The sequence below is a fragment of the Sceloporus occidentalis genome, unplaced genomic scaffold (genome assembly GCF_023333645.1).
Source record: "Sceloporus occidentalis isolate IW3139 unplaced genomic scaffold, rSceOcc1.0.p SCAF_416, whole genome shotgun sequence".
NCBI lineage: Eukaryota > Metazoa > Chordata > Lepidosauria > Squamata > Phrynosomatidae > Sceloporus > Sceloporus occidentalis.
The window spans coordinates 341,278-365,320 of record NW_028317396.1 but is presented as its reverse complement, the minus strand read 5'-3'; the positions used below and the strand labels follow the sequence as shown (position 1 = coordinate 365,320).

The 24,043-nt window shown below is 42.4% G+C and overlaps 2 protein-coding genes and 1 pseudogene across 2 annotated transcripts; 2 read left to right on the top strand and 1 right to left on the bottom strand.

Annotated features, from left to right (window-relative positions):
• The first annotated feature begins 247 nt into the window (after positions 1 to 247).
• On the top strand, positions 248 to 6,564 carry LOC149272820 (E3 ubiquitin-protein ligase ARIH2-like; annotated as a pseudogene).
• Positions 6,565 to 9,783: 3,219 nt separating this feature from the next.
• Positions 9,784 to 22,387, top strand: LOC149272818 (transmembrane prolyl 4-hydroxylase-like). The gene is made up of 9 exons (XM_089506694.1): positions 9,784 to 10,140; positions 11,189 to 11,270; positions 16,603 to 16,793; positions 18,328 to 18,424; positions 19,222 to 19,384; positions 20,972 to 21,157; positions 21,377 to 21,467; positions 21,959 to 22,082; positions 22,170 to 22,387. The coding sequence occupies exons 1-9, from the start codon at positions 9,784 to 9,786 to the stop codon at positions 22,385 to 22,387; spliced, it is 1,509 nt and encodes a 502-aa protein (XP_089362820.1).
• LOC149272819 (secreted frizzled-related protein 5-like) lies at positions 12,903 to 15,621 on the bottom strand. The gene is made up of 4 exons (XM_089506706.1): positions 15,323 to 15,621; positions 14,442 to 14,611; positions 13,947 to 14,036; positions 12,903 to 13,219 (listed from the first exon to the last, which is right to left on the bottom strand). The coding sequence occupies exons 1-4, from the start codon at positions 15,619 to 15,621 to the stop codon at positions 12,903 to 12,905; spliced, it is 876 nt and encodes a 291-aa protein (XP_089362832.1).
• Positions 22,388 to 24,043: the final 1,656 nt, after the last annotated feature.

The window sequence follows — 24,043 nt, the reverse complement described above, 5'->3', positions numbered from 1 at the left end:
TAAATATAAACAGTTTACAGTCTCCGTTGTAATATGGGAATACGTTTGAGTGCTTTTAATAAAATATTTTTACTAATGCCTTTTGTAGTGTAGACTGTTGCATTAAGTCTGTGAATGTGATCGGACTTTGCGGGTTCAGTGCTGTTGAATTGCCCCTTTCGCACATGCTGGTTTTGTTCGCCGGATAACAATTTGCGTTTGTGTCCCACAGGCCGCGGCGCATTCCTCCCATCACTGTGCGGTTTGTATGCAGTTTGTCCGGAAAGAGAACCTGCTATCTCTCCCCTGTCAGCATCTGTTCTGCCGCAGCTGTTGGGGAGCAGCACTGCACCGTTCTAGTGAAAGACGGGGCCGGCGTCGGTAAGTCTTTCGGGTGCAGCTTGTACCTAAATATCATTGCTTGTAGTGCTGGACGGCCAAAGCCTTCCAAGAAATAATTATTCAGTCATGTTTGTTCATATTTTTTGTAGACACAGATCGGTTTTTGCCATAGAAACTAAAAGGTTTCTTAGGTTAAATTCATCAGAGGCTATAATGAGAGATAGACAAAGGTTTATCTGCTTGGCACACTACAGAGTGCAATTAATGTTTGCTCTTAGCAGAATAGCACTTTTAATGATGTTTTACTGTTCTCGATAACTCGTAGAAGTGCCTGGACAGAAAACTTAAAACGATAACAAAATGTGTAACACAAAGTTCTCTTCTATACTATTAGTACTTCTGATCTCTGCAAGGTTGTCGTTATATGATAATAGGATAATGAGTCTCATATTTTGCTCAGACATGTCCCTTGCGTTACAGACCAGTGCATTGCATTCTCTTCTGAATCGCTCACGCTTTGTGTGTTTCTCTCACCAGGGATCTCCTGCATGGCCCAGGAATGCTTACTGCGGATTCCAGAGGATTTTGTGTTTCCTTTACTAGCTAACGAGGAGCTAAAAGAGAAATACAAGCGCTATCTCTTCAGGGATTACGTAGAGGTATTGTTTGAATGCCTGGCCTTGGCTGAGTGGAGCCGTGTTGGTAACGTCTGTCATAGTGATATAATGTTGAACTATCTGTATTTTTTTTTTTTTTTTTATACTACAGAGTCACTATCAGTTGCAGCTGTGTCCCGGCGCAGGACTGTCCGATGGTCATACAAGTCCAGGAGCCGAAAGCCCGGCGTGTGCAGTGTAACCGATGCAGCGAGGTTTTCTGGTAAGAGGCCAAAGAACATACGACCATATAAAAGGAACCAGGGCATACAAAACTGGGACAGCCCTTTGGCTGTTTCATGAGTAATGAGAGGTACCTGGCTGGCCTGGGGGTACCTCTCAATTACCCATGAAATGGCCGTCAAAAGGAGAAAATGAAGGGTCAGATCTGTCCCATTCCTATTAATGTGTGCTATAGGGAACCAACCCCTACCTCCTCCACGCTGTACATCGGTTGTGATATTACTCTGTAACACTGTGTTGGTGAGGAGCTGTTCTCTGCAGCTCTTAGCAGTTTGTATGTTTCCCAGACGTGCTCTGCCATCGCGTTCCAAGCTTGTGTCAGACGCTTGGCATGTGACCAGTCTCTTTGGGCTGTGCACAGAACTTTAAACGCTTAGATCTTATTCCAGATTTAATGTTTAAAGGAACAGTCAAGGCTAAACCATTTTTGCTTTGGAGATATTAAGAAAAGAATTAGGATTTTTTTTTCTCTTCTGGGTTGTGCTTTCCTTAATGTAGAGTACAAACACCGCCAAAGAGTTATCTAATTTTATCTTATTTTATCTTATCATTTTTAATCATATTTAACTGTCATTGTGCTGCATCGCCCAACTACTACTGAGCTTCAGCAGCCACCCCGACATTACCCTCTATGATACCTCTAGTGGTCTTGGGCGCTCATTGTCCCCTCGATGAGCTCTCTTCATCGTAGGTCTTCTGAGATTTCTTTTTTTTGCGAGGCATGGTTTCACCTCAGCAGAGGGCTTCTTGAGAATAGCAAACAAGTATTTTGAGGTTTTTGTCAAAGGTTTTTTGAGGTTATGTCAAAGTAGCTCTAAAACACACTTCCGATCCTGTTTCATTGATTGGACTCCAGTTAGCTTTTGTTGAAGTCATTGGCCTAGGGGGTTCATACTTCTTTCAATTGATTTATAAATGATATATTTAATATGGAACAATACAATAATTTGTGTTATTGTTTGAAACAGATTGTGTCTGTTCAGTATTTCAACTTAAAATTTGATCTGATCCTCATCTAAGGACAAATTTATACATAAATGCTGGTAATTCCAAAGGGTTCCATTACCTTTTCTTGCCACCGTATATATAATGATTATATTAGCTGGTTATAGTGACTGCAGCTTCGCAAGGACAACAATCACATCTCCACGAAAAATACTATCATTTGTGCGCTGTGCTGCCGCCTAGTGGTCGCAATTTTTGTTCCAAAACTGTATTTTTTTTGCTAATGCATTAAAACGGAGCGATAAGACTTGGCAATAGGCAAAATACCCAGTGGAAAAAACTGCCTTTTTTCCCCTCTGTCATTGTCCGGAGAAACCTACTGTACGGGCTTTGGTCACAAAAGGGTTAACGCTGCAAAAAGCACATGCAAAGAAAAATGCAGCCGTCCGCCGCGCCAGTCCTATTTTTGTGCTGCCGCTCGCTGGCCGAAGATCACCTTATAAATTCTTGGCATTTGGTGTTAACCTTTTTGGCAGCCCGTGGACCCGACTCGGGAGGGGGGCATTTGATGGGTGTTTGTGAAAGCAGGGTAGCTTTAAAGAGTGGCACACTTATGGGTGATTAATGCATTTTGATACATTACAATGTGCACGTGTCCCAACATACAAGAGGCAGATGCCATGCTTTAGCTGTCTGTGACCACGTTGGGAGATGGCGCCATTAGTGAAGGAATCGATGAATGGTATACGATTTAGACAGAAAAGCATAAAACCGCCTTCTCTCTCATGTTCTTTGCTCTTAGCTTCGGTGCCGTCAGATGTACCACGCTCCTACAGACTGCGCCACCATTCGGAAATGGCTAACAAAATGCGCAGACGACTCGGAGACCGCAAACTACATCAGCGCTCACACTAAAGACGTAAGGATCTGGGGAAAAGGGTCTGTCCTTGGGGGTTTTGTAATTACATATTCACACACACACACGCCGCCTGTTCAAATATCTGTCACAATTACTGAGCCTTCCTTCACAAACTCGGTAAATGGATGTCGTTGGCGTGGTAGGAGGCGAGGACTCCCAGGGCCAACGATACAGATGATACACACTAAGAGCAACTACTATATGTCCCTATAGATTGTGTCTATATAAAATATTTTTTTATGCTGCAAAGGGGCTTGTCGTATGCTTAATTGGCCACCTGCTTTAAAGCAAGGATTTTGTAAAATCCAAACAAAAGCCGTATTTGAGAAGTTCTGTTTATTAACTTCTGGCTCAGCGTTTGGAAAGCGGAGCTGACCGCAGATCTCACGATATTGAGGCTTCCTAACCACTCGCTTCTAGAATGTTTTATAATCCTTTGGTATTTTGTGTCCTCCTCTCAGTGTCCCAAGTGCAATATTTGCATTGAAAAAAACGGAGGATGCAATCACATGGTGAGTATTGAACCTAATACCTGCCAATCCTCTGCTCAAAAGCCGTAAAATCTACCTTGTTTGCACCATAGTCCAAAAATGGCTGTTTCTGTAAGGATATGGCAGGGTTTTTTGTTTTTTTTGTTTTTGTTTTTACACTTCCTTATGTACCCCCTGAGATGTCTCTCTCCGTAAATCCCCCAGAAAATGTCCAGTTTTAAAAGTCCTATTAGCGTTTATGTTCGCATAGAGTTCTGAGCAGCAATGCTAGGTTTTGTCAGCTTCTGGAAGGGCTGGTGAACATGGTCTTGCACAAAGGAGCGATATCCTGCAGCATATCCATGTGTTGCGTCCATAATGTTAGATTTACTGTTAGCCTTTGTATTCTGTGACTTATCAAACAACACAAGGGACTAAAATGTTGATCTTATCTCCATCCATCTCTTTCAGCAATGCTCGAAATGCAAGCACGGTAAGTCAGATCGCTTTATTGATTCATCTTCCTGCAGCTTGCGATATCCGTACGGGGATTAATATCGCATAAACAGAACACAGAATGTCAGGAACGAGAGAGAGCTTAACACCGGGTGATGCACACTTCGAAGAAAGAATAAATATCTGTTTTAATGCAGATTTATATAAATGTCATAACAGCTTGATATAGCAATAGTACCTTTTTAGTTCAGCCACAGTGGACAGCACTTACCTGCTGGGAGAAATGTCTGTTCCAGCCATTAGCTGCCGATACCCCTCAGGACCCCCTGTTTTCACCTGATTTTCTGTTGCCACAGTATAAAGATGTATGTAGGTGTGATGTCATCTGGGATTCATGCATCCAAAGAGATTTACAAAACCAAAAAATTGCCAATGCATGAGCTCAAGTCCTCTAGATTGTAAGATCTTTTCGGTGCCATCTAATGTATCCGTTTGTCTTAGTCTGTACGTTCTAGTTCTGTCGGACCCTTTAAATGTTGGGACTGTGCGAAGCGCTGCGGAATTGTTGCCGCTATATCAGTAAAAGACAGGTTGCATGTTAGCGAGGATTCGAGGAGCCTGCACACCTGTTTACATTTGAAGTTTGACCGGTGCGGGCCGTGCTTGTGTATTGTCAGATTTCTGCTGGATGTGTCTCGGCGACTGGAAGACCCACGGCAGCGAGTATTACGAATGCAGCAGATACAAAGAGAACCCGGATATTGTCAACCAGAGTCAGCAGGCGCAGGCACGAGAGGCACTCAAGAAATACCTCTTCTACTTTGAGAGGGTAAGAGACTCTTCCACATATTGCAGTTGACATCGCCGAGGATCAGTAGCACATAGCAGAACCTAATTATACTCATCGCGTGCCGGCAGAGAGCGTTCTCAGTGTTGCCTTTTGTCCCGTACAGTGGGAGAACCATAACAAGAGCCTGCAGCTGGAGGCGCAGACCTACCAACAGATCCAGGAGAAGATCCAGGAGAGAGTGATGAACAACCTCGGGACTTGGATCGACTGGCAGTACCTGCAGAATGCTGCCAAGCTGCTTGCGAAGGTACATGGGAAATTAAAGCCCAAAAAGGTTATGATAAAAGCATATCTTCTCTGCGGGGCCATCCCTTTAAAGTCTTACCTGTGCGGATGCGCACGGAGGTCATTGTATTACACGACCCAGGCTTTAAATGTATGTTAATGTGACGACTAATATTATCGTCATTGAAAAGATGAGCTTTACCTCTTTTGTGGTAAGTTTGGAAATGCAGATCTCTGTTGGTATAAATTTGCTTTAATTATAGATGAAGGATGTTTTGCTATAATATAACATCATGGGGGTGTTTGATTTTGCAAATGTTGGCTAATTATTCGTTCACGAAGGCCCATGTGGGTTTTTTAGGCCATTTTTTCCAGGGGGTGAAAAGCTATTATCTTCATAGATCCTCGTCAATCACCGGATGTCAATGCTGGCCGTTTGGCTGCTTTGGTTTTTGTTCAATGTCAGATTTTGTAGATGTTTTTTTACATTTATTAAACACTTAAAAAATCTATAATTCTAGATTGTAAGCTTTTTAACTGTTACGTTAATACTAATTGTGTCCTGTCCTTTGCGGAATCTGGTGCTGCATAAAACCGTCAATAATAAATGGTCAGGTGATTACATGCGATGGTCTTGAACTCTTTTTATGTATTTTTAATAACCTGATACTTCTTTCTCATCTGATTTCAGTGTAGATACACGCTGCAATACACATATCCCTACGCTTACTACATGGAGTCGGGGCCCTCGGAAGAAGCTAGTAAGTAGTCTAACCTTTCCTTTCTGTCTGTATAATTGTGTGATTAGCTGCAGGCCTTGGCTTTTTAATTGTAGCTGCATTTTCCATCCTATGCAGAGGGCCGCATAGTGACGTTTTTGTAACTTTCCTGTGGATCTGGTGGCCACATCTGATTTTGGCTACCTCCATAGTCTTTCTACACGTCTCACCATGTGTTTCCCTTATTGATCATGTAGTCCTATATAAGCACACGTGATCTGGCTTCCATAATGCATGTTCTGCATGGCTAAAAGACATAATGCTGCTTTGTGATAAGTTTTGTATTTTTTTTTTGTAGTTTGAGTATCAGCAGGCCCAGCTGGAGGCTGAGATTGAGAACCTTTCTTGGAAGGTGGAGAGGGCGGACAGCTATGACAGAGGGGTAAGTCCTGCCAAACTCCAGACCCTCACAGTCCCCATGCATGTGTTATGGGATCCTCACTGGGGGGGGTCATGACTGGCATAACAGCTTGTTTCAATGAAATGTCATCTGGGCTCCAGATGCTGCGGTCTATAAATGGCTGGCTGAGCATCTTGAGACTCATGATCCACAATAGGTGATTGTCTGTCCCAAGAAATTCCCGGCACCCACTTCTTCTTGTAGGTAAATTAAATATTTTTCTCTTAGGATCTGGAGAATCAGATGCATATAGCAGAGCAGCGCCGGAGGACATTGCTAAAGGACTTTCACGACACATAAAATGATGATAAGCTGCGGAGGCTTTTCCCTTTTTCCCTCCGGGATGTGAGAGCATGTTCATGCGTGAAAATGAATTGATGCTGCAAGAAACACAGTAGTTCTGGGAATGTGAAGAAAATCCGTTCCCGCGCCCCGGCTCGCTTGTACGAAATGTGGTTCCATTTTTTTTTTTCTTTTGCCTTCCGTCTTCTGTTTTTTCACTGCAGCCACTTTCCTTTTTTTGACAGATTAACTGCCATAAACAGCCTCTGGGATGAAATGCACACCCGCCCCCCTCCCCCCATGATTTCTGTTCTTACGTTAACCCTTCCACTGCCCTTTAGGCCTGCGGCACATTGCAAAAGCAATGCTTCACCCCTCCCCTTAACATTAAAAAAGGTTTGACTTTTTTCCACCTCTGTTTTTTTTTTTGTGTTCCGGATGGCAACTCTTGGAAAAGTAGTTCAATTTTTTGAATGGCTGTTAATAGAATTAGAGATTATTATGCAAACTTGTCATTTTGAACTGTTGTACAATTATACAGAAAAAAAAAAATAATAGAATTACAGAAAAAAAAAACAAAACACTTTTTAAAAACATTTTGGTTTTGGTGTTTATTGTTCAGTATTGTTTTATACTGTTTGACGTTAATGACGATATCGCTTTTGTTGACTGCGTCTACAATAATATTTAGCCGCCATATTGCTGGCTGAACTTCATGGGAGTTGTAGTTGTATACTGGGGTTATGGTGGCCTACTCTACACTCTGGCTGAACACCATTACATTACATTTATTTCTATAGCGCCAGCTGATTCTGTAGCGCTGTTACAACAGGGTCAGTAAAACAATTCAAAATCACACAAAATAAATGGAGGAGGGGGTACTGGGTCTTGTGAGCTTACAATCTAGATTAGTTGCGGCTAATCTTTACCACCCAACCAAAGTTCTCATGTTGTACAGGTACATGCTGGTCTGCAGCTGCTACTACTGCGGTCTTCCCATTTTTCCTATTAATGGGTAACTAACATTTGCCTCCCACCAGGAAACCCCCTCTTCTGAGCCGATAAGGAGGTATTTGGGTGGGAGAGTAGAAAGCTGGGGGTCCCGCGAAGCCCCATGACCAAGTGTGTGTGGGGGGGAAACAGACCTCAAAGAAGTATATGGTGTCTGTCATCCTTAAAGGTGCTGTTCCACCTACTCTGCTAATATTAGCACTTTTATTACTAAATGCAACACTATCCTTTAGTACATTAGAAGTCAACACTTTTCCCTGAGAATGCTTTCATTGTGTAAACTTTTGCCTCAATTATAGTTTTTGCTGTAAGTGCTAGGTTATCATGTGACCCAAAAGCAGGCAGTAAAAGGCTGTTCCTTGTGTGTTTTTTATGTGATAAAATGTTTAAACTAATAATAAAACGTCTACTAAGGTTTATTTAATATATGGTGGGATGCAGTATCCACCCCCCCTGAAATGGAAGAGCACTTTTTATGTATAGAGTGATCTAAGGGGGCAAAAAGACCTCCCTGACTTCAGAGTTCAGTTTGACCCCTAATAGTTTGCGTTGACAGCGGCTCCCACCCCATCTGCCTCGGTAGCCAAATGGAGAGTCCAGCCCCTGGAATTTTCCGGGGCCCTTTAATGTTGGTAGGTGGCCAACAGTTGGTATTCTGCAAAGATATTAAAACCTGCCGTGGAGTGTATAAAATGTCACAAAGATGTTTAGATTCCGTGCTAATGTTAGACCGGCGCTCTTACAGTCTCGGCAGATTAAATGTGACACAGACCAGTCCTATCGGTGTTATCTCTGAGAATGCTTTTTAGGTCTTACCAGCGCTGTTCTCTCAACTTTGTTTTGATAACGCGGTGAGATGGGAGTTATTTTTAGATGGCATATGGCGTTCGACTTTCTTGGAACAATTTCCACTTTTTTTTTTTTTTTTGCCTTAAATGAATATCTCGCACCCTTTAGTACAGGGGATTACCTAAACCTTTTGATAGACAGCAAATTATTCTCATTAGTCTTATCGGAATCGGCTTGCAGATTGCATTGAACAACCATTAGTGGTGCTTTCGTTTCCTTTGGTGAAGGAGTTTTAAATCATGATGCAACGAGATACATAATATATGTAATTTCCTTATGGAATTCCGTCTAGACTGGATCTCCTGCCATGCAAAAGCTTCTACTCCACCAAACCAGGTTAATTAAGTAACCTCAGGGCCACCTTTCATGTTAATGATGCTTGATGTCTGGGTGCTGACAGAACCAAGACACTGAGATGTTGGGTGGGTTGAAGCCCAAAAGTACAATATCTCCTCCAATCCAGAGAATAAGGTAGACCCCTGGGGTGCAGAGGGGCAGGGAGGCTTCTTGGAGCATAAGTGGACCTCTGACAGTGACGATGTCTTCGGTAATTATTTAGTACTAGAAATGTTAAAGGGGCTGTCACGTCATCACTGGCTTATTTTTGTGCAAAACTGTTACTTTGCGTGTATTTGGCTCATGTAACTGGAAACGGGCTAGGGATTTCATGGGTGAGTTAGGTTTGGGGAGTTGTTTATCAGAGTACATGCATGGAGATGGGGGACCTCAACATGGCATTTAGGGGGTCAATATTCTGTTCTCTCTTGATCTGACTGAAGAGGTGCCCTGCGCCAGTTACTGACCCAGTGCTAATTAGTCCTAGAGGGTAAGCAGGTCCTACCTACTCCTCTGGCCACAAAGGGTTGGAGCTATAGGTTCCTCTTTCCTTGAAGGCCCAGGGAGCACTTTCCCTGTGATCTGGAAGATGAATGAGGGAAGATCTTTATCCTGGAACTTCTCAGCATCACCAACCTGCCTAGTTCTTCCACTGCTTAACAAGAAGACAATGGCTATTACCAGAATGTATCACATTTAATACAAGATTCCAATCTATTACAGAATGTATCACATTTACTACAAGATTCTGATCTATTACCAGTATTTATCACGTGTGTAAATCAGAAATGTTACATTGGTGACCAGGTGAATTGTAACCCTGATCTATACAAGTGACATTTAAATGATGATACCTAGACTTTTAATCTCCTGCTCGTCTCCTAGCAACCTTCCTCCAAGGCTCCATGTGACCGCGCTGTCTCCTCCCACTAATTCCAGACCTCCGGTGCTGGGCGCGCGCCCTCCTGTCAGTGACAGCTCGCGCGAGCTCTGAGTTTCCACGGTAACGAGCGCCGCCCGGCTCCTGTCAGGCTAAGTGTGATGGAGGCCTCGGGAATCGGGTCAGCGGTGAACGGGGGCCCAAAGCTGCCGCCGCCGCCTGAAGATGAGCCTCCGCCTGGCAGGGACAGGCTGGCGGGGATACAGAAGGGCAGCAGCGTCTGCTCGCGCTCGTACTTCGTGGTGGTGATGGTGTTCGTGCACGTCTACATCCTCAATGTCATCGCTCTGCTGTTCTATGTCTACTACACCAACGGCAACAACCACGGGGTCGAGGGGCCCACCCCGGGCCCTCCAGCACCAACGACCGGGACACCAGCCCCCCAGCACAAGGCTAGGCTGAGGCATGAGCAGGACAACGCACCGTACACCTACCTGCCCAGGCTGGAGGGTATCAAGGTGAGTCTGGCTGCTGGGGTGGGGGTGGCTGTGAGAGGCCGATAACACCCGCCCGGTACAGGGTAACATCTAATGGAGAGCTCCAAGGGGCCACTCACTGCATTTTATAGGGGCAGCTCCATGGGGCCACTCACTGCATGTTATAGGGATAGCTCCATGGGACCACTCACTGCATGTTATAGGGATAGCTCCATGGGGCCACTCACTGCATGTTATAGGGATAGCTCCATGGGGCCACTCACTGCATGTTATAGGGATAGCTCCATGGGGCCACTCACTGCATGTTATAGGGATAGCTCCATGGGGCCACTCACTGCATGTTATAGGGATAGCTCCATGGGGCCACTCACTGCATGTTATAGGGATAGCTCCATGGGGCCACTCACTGCATGTTATAGGGATAGCTCCATGGGGCCACTCACTGCATGTTATAGGGACAGCTCTGACAACTCATTGTTCCTAATACTCAGTGCAGGGTAACCGCTCACTATTCCTGAAGGGCCATTTACAGGCAGCTCCAAGGGCCATGCATTGTTCCTAATGCACAGCTTCAAACAGCTATTCAGCTGTCCCTAGTGGACAGCTCCAGGGGGGGTGCAATCTCCATTTTCAGGGGAGGTCTTCAAAGGGCCACATATTGAACCCTAATGGGACAAATTTGCAAATATTACTTTCTAATTGGTACATCCTTGATGGGCCACTAATAGAACCAAGTGTTCAGATATCGCTGGTGGTCACACGGCTCGAGCCTGAGTTACCCCTTGGTGGTAATCATCTTAGGCACCATCGATGAGTTATGAGACTTGATGTCCTGCAAGTCATCTCCACTGGCCGACCATGGAGTTAGAAGCCGCCCAGCTATCAAACTTGTGGAGTTATTTTGTCTTGAGTGTTCTGAAAATAATAATAATAATAATTATAATAAATTAGCCTGAAATATGTTTTACCAAGATGTGCCAGCCAGCAGAAAACGGTTAGAAGGTTAAAAGATGACTCTCATGATCTTTCAGGACCTCAGATCTCTCTTCTGCTGTGATTTTCTTGTCAGGTTGGACACACGCAAAAAGTGGAGCTGGTTCTAAACAAGGTCCACGACGTCAAAACCTTGAGTCTAAAGCCGCTGCTGTTTGGTAAGAGATTTGTTCTCTGCGTGATGGGCGTTTAACTCGGTTTATTCCCCCGCTTCAAGCTGCTGCAAGTGAATTTAATCACCTTAACACCATGATAAACCCCAGCGCTGCTCTTATAACTAATCTAACAGAGAGGGACACCATCTGATCCTAAAATCCATCGCCTGGTACTCATTCATTCACATGTCCTCACAAACCACGAGAAGACATGTTTATTCACATATATTTCTATAAATAATGTATTGTGGCGCACAAAAAGCTCAACCTCCCGTCCTTTCCCGATACTCCAAAAGTATCAATGTGCGCATGGTGTTACGACGTGTAATGAATAGTAACCTGAATCCTTTCAACCTTTATTCAAGGGTTAATAACCCATATTATGCCAGAAAAAGAGCAAATCTAACATAGTGTATGAAGTGCATATATAGTGCATTTATATTATTGCGCTCACAAGTAGAACAGATGGAAAAGGCTCATCAAAGGACATTCCAAATGCGCAATACAGCTTCGACTTTAACCTCAGGGATGAGAAAGAATCACATCTTTCCAGAAGAGTAATTTTTTTTTACATACTTTTATTAAAAACGCAGCATTTTACATCCCAATCCTGGATAATCCGGTCGAGAAAAAAAAAGAACGTTCTGCCACCAGTCCAACATTTGGAACGTGCTTCGGCCAACGAGGCTTCCTCAAAGGTCACACTCTATTTATGACACTTTGTAACATGAAGCGCACATTGATACTCTTACCGTTTGTTCTCCATGCTATAGGTGTGTTGTGGGGAATTACACTCTGGTGTTTATCACTTGGTGCCAGGTTTTGGCAGGACTTTTATTTCTAAGCTTTGCTCTACTTTATTTATATTTACAAAGTTTAAACGCTTTCTTTGCAAACGGCAATCGAAGAATAGATAGACACGGTTGTTTTACTTAAATAGATATTTACTTATATAAAAAGCAGGAAAGAGTGGCTTTGTTGTAATGCACTTTGATTACAGATCTGTCGTATTGTCGTACATCTCAACTTCTAAGCTCGTGTGATTCGGGATGGCAGGGAGCGGAGTTTGGGAGGTAGAGCGCCACTCAAACTCCAGTGAATGAAAACCGCCAGATTGTGGTCCCGAATCCCGCTCTCCCGCTGAGCTCTACCTCTGTCCTGAGAAGCGGGGGGCAGAATAGAGCTCAGCGGGATAGAGTGGCAAAATCGTGACTTTGTGCAGGACAGTTGGGAGGTGTGCATTAATAGAACGCACACACAAACTGACTTTAATATTTGCGTGTTATTGGAACCTATTTGTGTGATTGGAACCTATTTTCTCAGCATGCATTTAGGGGGATAGATGCGAGCTCCAAATTATTTGTCTTCATGAGTCAATATATATAAAAACTTTATTTTGTTGCTAGACGTTTGTGGCCAGGACAGCAAGCTAAGAAAACATGGTCGCAGAAGTTTGAGTGTCCTAGAGCTTTGTTCATTCCTTTAAGGATTTCATTCCGGAGAATTTTCACACGCAGCGCACGTTGCTTCTTGTCTTAATATTGTTACGGAGCATGTCCCACATATATACAGAAATATACACAGCTTTCATGCGGTGCCCTCTGGTTAGTGAAGCACCTTCAATCCGTTGGGCTCTTAGGACCTGCACTTGTGATGCTTCCATTTCCTCACCGCGTGCTGGAGGTTCTTGTTCCTTTTCTGCCAGGCGTAGGCGTTATTCACAACCACCTTGTCGTCTTGGATATTTCCGCTGATGACGTAAGTGCCGCTCCGGGTTCCCCGCATGATGTTCTGCACGCAGGTGGCATCGAGTTCCAGCCATTGCTGGAGCATCGGGAATATGTCCGCTTTGGCCAGGGGGCCATGTTTCAGTATTTCCAGCTTGGCATCCATGTCGAAGTCGGACAGCGCTGGAGAAGTCAGGTTCTTCTTGGTGATGCGGACCTTGGCAGCTAGGAGATAGAAATATAAATGTGGGGTTTTTTTATCAGCTACACATTATAATGGCTTGTGTGGGGCTGTTGATGTGATGTGAAGCCCCCGGCATCCCAGTGCTCTTATCCATTGACGGTGTGCAGTGCATTGTGGGACCACGTGCCAAGTGGTATACATGCGCATAACACCTTCCCTTATTAAATTAATAGCAAAAAGACTCTTTACATTGCACATTATAGATCTGTAAACATGATATATGATTTAACTGTGCATTGTGCAAACTGGCCATACATTATAGATAGGTTAGTGCGTGCAAACGGTTTTGCCATAGGAACGTATGTGGTTTTGTTGTCGTTTTTTTTTTTAATAACACACGGCAATTTGCAAAGAAAAGGCCAGTATAGTGTGTAAGATGGAATTGAACCATTTGAGTACCAGGGCAGATTGCAATTTGATAGCCCCCCCCTCTTCTTTTATGCGTATATAAATTCAAAGAAAAAAAAAAGACACGTCGCTGTGTTATTTTATAACGTAAAACTGCAGTTCCACTGACCGTTGAAAATGAAAGCCCTCCTCCTTGTATGGATGAGAATGCCAGAAACTGTACCCAGGGGGTGCTTACGAAGGCACAAATACTTATGTGGCTGATGTAAAAACATTGTAGTTATTTTGGGAATAAATAGACGGGTGCATGTAGAGCACTGGGGCTGAGAGGCGGCATTGTACCCTGTGCTGTGTACTCACTAAAGTCGTTGGCGCAGAAGGTATCCAGGATCTCCTTGGCGGTGCTCGCTTCTTCTAGCTCGCAGTCTCTGCAGCTGGCTCTGGGCACTGCTATAAGCAAGTAAAGAAGAGCCGTGAGCATTCCTGCATCCCACGGATGGTTTCCTGACATGAAGTACACAGTACAGAGCGACACACAGAAAATGCAGACAAAACATGGCTTTTCTCAAGTTTTATGTAGACCTGTCTTTATTAGAGTAGCAGCAGCAGAGGGACCGGCTCGTGGATCTACAGCAGAGACAAACAGGGGGTAGAAAGTCACGCGTCCTAAACCTGATCTTTAAAGGGACCCTGACATGCTAACCGTGTACCGATACCCTTAAACCTTCTTGGCTCATGTAAAAACAACAGAAGTGATAACATAAAGGCAGAGGACAAGACATCGACTAGTTGGATTACTCTCGGGAAACTCGTGTCACCTGCGCAGTTTCTGCATTTGTTGGAGAAATAACTTACTTCGGCGGCTGGAACTCGTGCCGTTGGTGATCGGTGAGATGCACATGCCGTGGTCGATGGGGAAGTTCTCACACTTCAGTATCTCGGGCCACGGGTACCCATAGCAGGCCATGATTGGGGCGCAGCTGTCCCTCACTGCCTCGCACAGGCTCCGGCACGGGTAGATGAACCTGATGAGAGGCAATAAAACGAGCAGCAGATCAGCAAAAGACGCCTATGGGCGATGAAGTCAGGATCTACAAATTCATGGACGGATGTTAATCAGCAATAAAAATAATAATGCTGACACCCAGAGTATTTATATGACTCTCCATCAGAAAGGTATTACACAGGCCACTCGATTTTCCATCCTCCTGAATTCTACAATAATGTGTTATCCACTGTTTTTAACTCTTCGAGGGAAGCTCAGCGTATTGCTCACGGCATCTTAAATGGTTAAAAGCTAACCAGAACAAATGAGGTTGGGGATTTAAATTTAAAGTGTGTTCATCCAGCGCTGGGTTTTCTCCAACAGACACTGAGCGTCTTAACGCTTTCATTAAGAAAGGACTTTGTATGAACAAAGAGCCGACTAAGTGCTGCCCGAATACGTAGAGTGATGCAAGCAGGGGTCAGTCATGTGTAATTCAAAGAGACATTTTACAATAGAAAAACTCACTAATGGGAAAATATGGCAGTTAATTGCCATGGAACTCACGCACAAGGAGAGCCCGCTGCCCCGTACGGAACAAGGAGCACAATGTGTGAGCAGCAGCGTTGAAGACATTAGAACGTTAACACAGTAAGAGATACAGTATTTTATTTTTCCAATAGTTCACATTTTCCCTTTCCTTGGAACATAGTATGTGTTAGGATATTAACACATATAGGATATTACTTACCTGTCCAGGCAGACTGGCGCAAAGAGGGAGCAGAGGAAGATGCGTGCGTCGGGGTGGCACTCTCTCGCTAGTAGGGGCAGCCAGCTGGTGGATTGCTGAATCACCTCCGCCATCGACTCGTGTTCCAACAAGTTGGGGATCCGCATTTCTGAATATCCGATGTCATAGCACAGAGCCATGTGTCTGGGAATCCGAGTGCACCTTGAAGAACCCAAGAAGTCCACGTACATAGCCTGGGAGCCACAGATCAGGGTGCATACCAGAAACAACAGGGAGCATAGTGAGTGCCGAGGAGTCATGGTGCCTCTCCCGAAACGTCCAGAAACCAATGGCTCGTCCTCACAAATGGTCAGGGAAGTGAGGTTCTCCTGCTTTGGGCTACTGGTCTTTATATTGTGGGAGCCACTTTCCTGCTAATCCTTTCTCATTAAGATCCAGCACTCTTGGTCTCCTGGTGGTAAAGACAATACCACAGTTTGTCTTTGCCAATAGGCCTGATTGTTTGGTCTTGTAGGGGGGCTGCTTAGATCAGCAGGTGTTGTAATGAGGGCAGACAGAGGGGTCTGAATGTTTGAACCCTCCTACACATTGGATTATCTAGGCGTGTTATTGTATTTTTTTCTTTTTTGATTGAATCTCTACTGGACACCATTTGTTGAGGCCAGCCTATTCCCGTGACTCGTCATTAACTTAAACGTTTTACCCACTTGCAAAAGAAACAATCATTTTTTTGGACAGAGGATCAGTAAAGTGTGTTTATCCAGCTCTGGGGATTCTCAAACAGACGCTGAGTGTCTTAATGTTTTCATTAAGAGCTTTAATTTTTTAACATTGTGTCCTGGAGAACGTCCATTTACAGGTGAGGGTCGATCATTTACATGCAGAGTAATCACAATGTAATTAGCAAGATCACTACTAAAAAAATTAAAAAAAAAAGCAAACACCTTATTTGTTAAGTTTGTAAACCACATCTTTTGTTTTATGATGTAAACCTATGTAATGATGTCATATATTTGATTTCTCTTTTTACCCACACATGCTAAGTACAGCAAAGCCATTTTCTTGTTTTAATAGCCATGTTTCTCTGTAACAACAGATTTAGGCGTTCTCTGCCAATTGGTGATTTAGGGTACATGGCAAAGCAATATTATAATGTAAGAGCCTCCAATGTAATCATTTTTAATATGTTTTTATTAATTGCTTTTAGCAGCCTGGATTTCCAGTGTGTACACATTCCAAGGTTTTTCTTTTTTTAAGCTGATTTTGTGTATTTCTTCTAGAAATCCCACATTTTCTGACCGAGGAAGAGTGCAAACTGCTTATTCACCTGGCACAGTTAAAGGGACTGCAGGCAAGTCAGATTTTGCCTGTAGATGGATATAAAGAAGCCATGGAGAACCTGGAGATAAGCAAGGCCGATATCTTTAATCTTCTGGACCACAACCAGGATGGACAACTTCAGATAAAGGAAGTGAGTGATGGGCTGGGGGGACGGGGGTCCGGGAAGACGGGATGGTTTCAGACTGGTGTGGGAAACACGGCAGATAACACATGGGGGACACGTGGCTATTGACTCTGTTTGATATTCACATTTCAAATGGTTCACTTCTTTTGTGTTGGTTTATCAAGGCTGGGCATATATCACAAGTGAGTAGCCGTGCCTCCTAAACCTATATATCTGGAGCCTAATTTAGCTGCATATTTAAGATAAATTCCCGGAGGCACCGATTTCTCTGTCTAAATAAAAAATGTATATGTGATTGTATATAAATGTACCCAGCCGGCATTGCAGGTTTGATTTGTTTATAGCTCACACAGCAATTTACTTAAAGACTTGCTGTTAATGAACTAAGCAGTTCAAATCTTACCGAGGCTTAATTCTCTTTATACAGTACTAACACCCTCCAACCTTCTGATATTTATTACTACCGCCTGTAATATAACGCCACTCAGAGCAGACTTCTTCCTTCTCTCCAGCGTATGACAATGATATCCATATTAAATGCTTTTTTTTTTTTTACCCAATTATTGTGTTTATTACTTCTAATAACGGGTTATTTCCAGTTTTCAAAACGACGTAACCAGGCTTTTTATCATCGTTACATATTACAGCGTGTTCTCATCCATTAAAAAAGATGTTCACTTTGGAGACACAAACTGCTTTTTGGAAGTAGTTTTCGTTATTTGCAACATAATGGCTGCAATAAAAAAAAAAACACTCCCAGTAAGATTTTTTTGGTGATTTTTTATCTCAAGATTCAAATAACAGATTAACATGCGCACATCAAATAATATTTAAAACACATTTATGCAGATATACAGGGGGTAACCTTCAGTATCCAACAAAGCAAAAAAGATAATGTCCATCGCGCTCTGAAATATATTAAATAATATTAATATTATTATTATTTATTTATTTTTTATAAAAATTATATTTATTTTATTGAAGTTTTATAACATACAAAAATATTTCTATTATGAATATATAAATTCCAAAGTCAGGTTCATAGAAATACAATATATAACTACTTAATATATGTAGCAATCATAGATTCTTTCAATACATAAAGAATATTCATAATAGAACCCCAAACATTACATTTAATGGGTAGAAAAATCACTTAATAGCCGTAAGTGTTCTGTCCGATGTATATGTTTATATTTTAAAGTACAATATTCTGTTAATTCTCATACATTTCTTAAAAGCTGTTATATAAAAAATAGAGACTAAACAAATAATTTCAGCGATCCATTTGAATTAAAACTATCATTTATGCTGCAGTCAAGTCTCCAGATACTTCTGGGCTGTTATTTATTTATTTATTTTCTTTTTTTTTTAACACCAAATATATATTTTCTTAAAACTGCTGTTAATATGATACAAAGTAACAAAAATTAGGTCACCGTCTTTGCAAAATATTTTGTGTTCTCTGCGTATAAAGGAAGTTTTTATTGAACATGCTGCTAGTGGTTTTTAAGACTAATATAAACCCTTTGACTTCCAGGTATTGACCCACTCCCGACTAGGAAACGGCAGATGGATGACCCCTGAGAATATTCGGGAAATGTATACCGCGGTTAAGGCTGACCCAGATGGCAATGGTGAGATAGCAGGGTAATGGTTTTTAAAACAAAGCATATCTGATTGTGTTACTGACTACAAAAGCCCCTGAAAGTCAGGTGGGGCAGTTACTCTAAAAAGCTTTAACTGCCTGCAAGTATTCGCTTAATAAGCGTAATGGGGTCCTTTACTCATGTGAAGAGGGCCCTTGTGGACTGACTATAGGCAGCTGTCCAGTCCAGCCGCTAAGTGTGTTAGCTTGTCCTTAATGTCTTTCTTTCCTGCACGGTACATGCCGTATTATCCAGGGAATTATATAGAAATTATTAACTATAATTGCAATACTTAGATATATTTACTTATTACCCAGGGTCCCGTTTCTTCTGTAGGTCTCAAACACTGTTTCATTCATTGTCTAATCCACCGACAGACTAATCCCCCTTATAGAATTTAGTACATGTTCCTTCCAATGTATTTATTTTGCATTTTATTTGAATTAATACTTGAAATCGCAATGAACTCTGTGATGCTGGTGAGTAACAGCGGTATATTAATGATGGATATTTTACTGACGTAGCTGGTCTGTTGTGAGGACGTCTATCAGGCTGACTTTGATGTTTATCAGTTCTATCCTGAATAAATCTGCTGTATGGGGACGCTCTTTGTGAGACAGTCCGGCCAGAGAGCAGGTGATAACTTTTATGTGACCAACAGTGTCGGTGATTGTAAAATCTCTCGCTCTAGGACTCGATTTATCTATCATGTAAAGCCCTTGTCTCTTTATTAATAAATAAACTAATTGAAACTAAGAAACTGCTGCTGCTTCATGATTTTCCAGGAGTCCTGAGCTTGGAGGAATTCAAGAAATTAAACCTCGGGGACTTCCATAAATACTTGGGGAACCAGAGGATCACCATGAGCGACTTGGTCCGAAATAGTCAGCACACCTGGCTGTACCAGGGAGAAGGAGCTCACCACGTGTTACGATCCATTCGTCAGAGGTAAGTTCAAAACGGCATCACGTGACCGCTTATATCAAAGACAGACGGTTACAGTTTATCCATCAAATGAATATTCTTAAATATCGAATTAAAAGTAAAAGGTGACAGAGCAGCGCCTACTTGAAACCTCTTAACATGCAGCCCAGCTAGTCTTTTAAACATTCTGGGTACCAAAGGGCTGAAATTGCCTGGCATTTATGGGGTTAAACTTTTTTGCACGTGGATGCAGAATTTATATAGTTAAAACGCATGTTAAAAGTTTTATCTCTACTGGAGATCACATTGGGTCCGGGGTTCAAGCGACGCCGTAGCATTTTCTGCCACTGTACTTAAGCAAAGGCGCCAAGGCAAGTGTTTTGGTAGGAGAATGTAGGAAGTATAATAATGACATCATCTTTGCTTGAGATGAAAATAAATTCTGGAAAGAGACTCAGCATATTCTTGGAATTAGATGGTAGATTTCCAGCTGACCTTTATTTATTATAGGTATAACATACAGTAGATGTATCGGGTAACATTGTCTGTGCCCATAGAACGTCAAGATGTATTACAGTTGAATAAGAATCTTGGATATTAAGGAGTCAAAAAATGCAAATTATTACATACCAAGTCTCAGTTTTACAACAATGCAGGCTGTATTTAGATTTTAATTCCATTTCCGAGATGCAGGCCATGGGTTTAAATAAAAAAGTTGGTTAATTTGATGAGTTTTAGGTAAAGCGCGCAGCAGGCTGATAAGATTACTAAGGGTTAATTGACTGGAGATCTTATCTTATGTACTAAAGGTTACAGTTGTTCTTGCTCTAAAGACCTGCTTTCTGTACACAACACCCAATCTATGGCTTTATTTACTCACCTAATTTAGTGTTAATTGAGTGAGGAAAGAGGAAATTAGAATTGGGCTATGGCTGTAATTATTTGTAACCAAAATAGCAAACTGTGAAGATTGGCTTCCCAAATGTTTACTTTCTACTAATTGGGCCCTAATTATCTAAGTAATCCAATGTTTACTTATTCAAAGCAGTTGTCCATGAACTTTCGACTGTTAAATAATTATGCATTGGGGGGGTCTTGTTTTAAAGATGCTTTGTCTTATGTTTTTTTACCATGTAGTTATCCATTTGTTTTACAGAAGTCTAAAACAGGGATTTTCTTCCTTTTTTGTTCATAACAACTTTCAGAAGTAGGGATCCGCTGATGGCAGAGGATTCCCAGATACGCCATTTAAATCAGAAAACCCATGCACATTATGTGCCGCAACAGGACCAGTGCTGCAATTTACAGTATATACATTAATTGTTCTATATATATAGATTTTAAAATGTTCACCACTTAGTACATCTACCTCTGCATCTAACACATCTATTAGATTGTAAGCTCACAAGCAGGGGGCCTCCTAAGCCCACCATCATTTCCAGGATTGATAATAACATGTAGACTCATAAGACATAAAATAACATAGTTTGACTTTATACTAATCATAGAAGCTCCACATTTAAACTATTTGTCTTGGAATGAGACTACAGAGACGTGTATACGGTGAAGGAGTACCCACGTTCATCCAGAACCTTCATCTTTTCTTCTTAGAGTCATCAAATTAACGCAACTCCCTCCAGAAGTGGTGGAGAACAGCGAGCCCTTGCAGGTGGTGAGGTATGACGCAGGCGGCCACTACCACGCTCATATGGATAGCGGGCCGGTGTTCCCAGAGACAGCATGCGCGCACACCAAGCTCACTACCAATGAATCTGCACCCTTCGAGACCTCATGTCGGTAAGAAGAAACAATGCCATAAAGCGTTCACATAGCGAAGGACCGCGTAATAAAGTTTAGAACAAATATCTCGCATGTGTTATTGCCACGTCTATGTATATTTTTAACACAACTGCCATTATGCAGCTAAAGATGACGTCAGGTTTTTTTTTGTTATTTCTCTCCTGAAACAGAAAAGTATGTAATATCTGTAGAAGTGACAGAGGTTCTGTTTTCCAGGTATGTGACGGTTTTGTTTTACCTGAATAATGTCACCGGGGGAGGTGAAACGACATTCCCGATAGCTGACAACAGAACATACGAGGAAATGGTGAGCAGGTGTCCTGTTTCAAAATGTATTTCCATTATTGGCTCATCCATGTCTTCACTTCGGTTGGAAAATTTATGAAGTCATCTGACCTCTGTATTTCATTTTATTTGGATCAGGGCCATGTTTAACACAGGGCCTAAGGGGCAGGCCCATTGTTACCCTAGGTGCCCACAGCAGCTGTCCTTTTGACCCTTCAATATGCAGCTGTTGGCCCAAACCTCTTCACTAAAGCTTTATTGTCGCTTGCGCATGACCTGCTGGCGCAGAGCACCAGGATTTGACTTAAAATCCTGGTGCCCATCAGCAGGCGACACGCAGACCGCATTAGAAGAAGTGTGAGTGGAGAGGTTCATTCATACACACTCTGACTCTTGTACAATTTAGGGTGGGAATGAGGCCTGAATTAACCGAGGATGAGTAAAAAGTTACGTGAACTGATTTGCCAATACCTTGAAAATGTTTATTGCTAACTACATATGTTTCTGTTTCAGTCCTTAATCCAAAATGATGTTGATCTGAGAGACACACGGAAGCATTGTGATAAAGGAAACCTTAGAATAAAGCCACGGCAGGGTACAGCAGTCTTCTGGTACAATTACTTGTCAAATGGCAAAGGTATATAACAATATGTGTTACACATGATAGAGTCACAAGTGTTGCTAAAAGTATGAATGGTTACCAATATCAGTCTCCTTTTATCAGGCTGGGTGGGAGACCTGGATGAGTTTGCCCTCCACGGAGGCTGCCTGGTGACAGAAGGAACCAAATGGATTGCCAACAACTGGATTAACGTGGACCCCAACAAGCAGCGTCAGCTCTGGTTCCAACAGGAGATGGCACGATACGCCAAAGATGAAAACGAGAGTCAGAAGGATTGGACAGCCGATAAATCGTACAAGGATGTGCACGTGGATTTGTAATCGGAAGACCAGCCTTGCACCAGCCTTGGGCAGAGGGTACATACTTGGGTCCTGAGCACAACAATACCTTACCCAGCTATCTTAATGCACCCTTTCTCAGTTTTCTTGCAGGTGTGTGAGTTGGGGCAACTTGGAAGAGCTGAATGAATCAGTCTTCCTGAAGCCTCTGTTTAATCGCACACGGTGATAGAGTGTGCCAACAGGCGAACCGTGGAGGACTTGGGTGAACACAATTTGTGTTGGTCTGGTACTGAGAAGGTTTAAGAAACAACAGAAGGAGGTAGTAAAGAGGAACAAATTAGTTTTTTTTATGCGTGTTTTTAAAAATTTGACAGACCAGTATGTTTCTTTAGCTGGATTTGGATATATGGAATTGTTTTACAGTAAATCATATCATGGGCAGGAGACAGAGGGCTCTTCTTCCAGCAGTTGAGAGGTTACCCTCTTTGTTCCTATCATTCATGTTTTGCATGGTTCAGGAGCGTACGAGTTATTGAATCTAAAATACAATCTGGGAATTACGACCTATAAAAATCACGGCCGGTTCATGGACCCACAAAGTGGGGTTGAAACATTGCTGACTTCAGTCCCGTTATATCACTGCTCATTATCTCTTCTTTACGTATTTATATCTTACCCAGACTTCTATATATCTGTGTACAAGGGTACTGCACACCTCTCTGGCATTCAGTGGGTTGGTTAGTCCCGTGCCGGGCAGCCCAAAATCAAATAATGTCAAACCAGACTAGTACCAGTCATAAAATCACAGATTACCTCTACGCTTATAGTCTTTCAAAACATTATAGTAAAGGCAATACACCTCTTATAGAGAAATTAATGTACGCCAGATTATACCTCTACAACCCAACATAAATTTAGTAAATATTGTGAACCGAAAAAAACCAAATAACACGTGTCACTCAGGTAAGGTGTAATAAAAAATTAAATAATAGTAATACTTCCCTAATTGGACCGCAGCTCCCAAACAACACTCTCCTCGAAGTGTAAAATGCAAACACCCCATACAAGTTTTGGTTTGTTTATAAATTTAGTAAACCCAGCCTAGTTCGTTAGAAGCCAGTGCGGCCTTTGTCATATCACTATGCATAACCTTGCAGGTCTACCCGACACAATGTAGATTCAAGGTTTTAATGTAATGTGGCGTTCTTCATGGTTAGATGCTTATGTTCATTTCTATAACGTTATCTAAGTCGCAGTCTTTTCCAAATGATATTCAGGCATGATTTTGCATGCCCTGCATTTCTATTTGTATTAGTTTGTAAATGTGATTGTCTGTATGCACTGTAGCAGAATGCAACTTCTGTTCAAAAGATCCACTGCCGTTCAAAAGTTTGGGGTCACTTAGAAACGTGTTTGCTTCAAGGAAAGAGATGGGTCAGGTAGCCATAGATATGAAGAATATGTTCATGAAGCCAAAGACGTTCTATCCGTAAACACTGCACACCTGAGAAGTTGGCTTTGCAGGGCTAGCCGGTGTATTCATCCTCTTGTCCGTTATCCTCGCCAGCCTGCAGTAATTCGTAGATTTAGGGATGCTGAGGTCCCTACATACCTCTTAGAAATTTTGATTGCTTTTATGTTTTGTTTACATCACTTTAAAACTGTGTTAACTTTACACCTATATGGTTCTTCCTC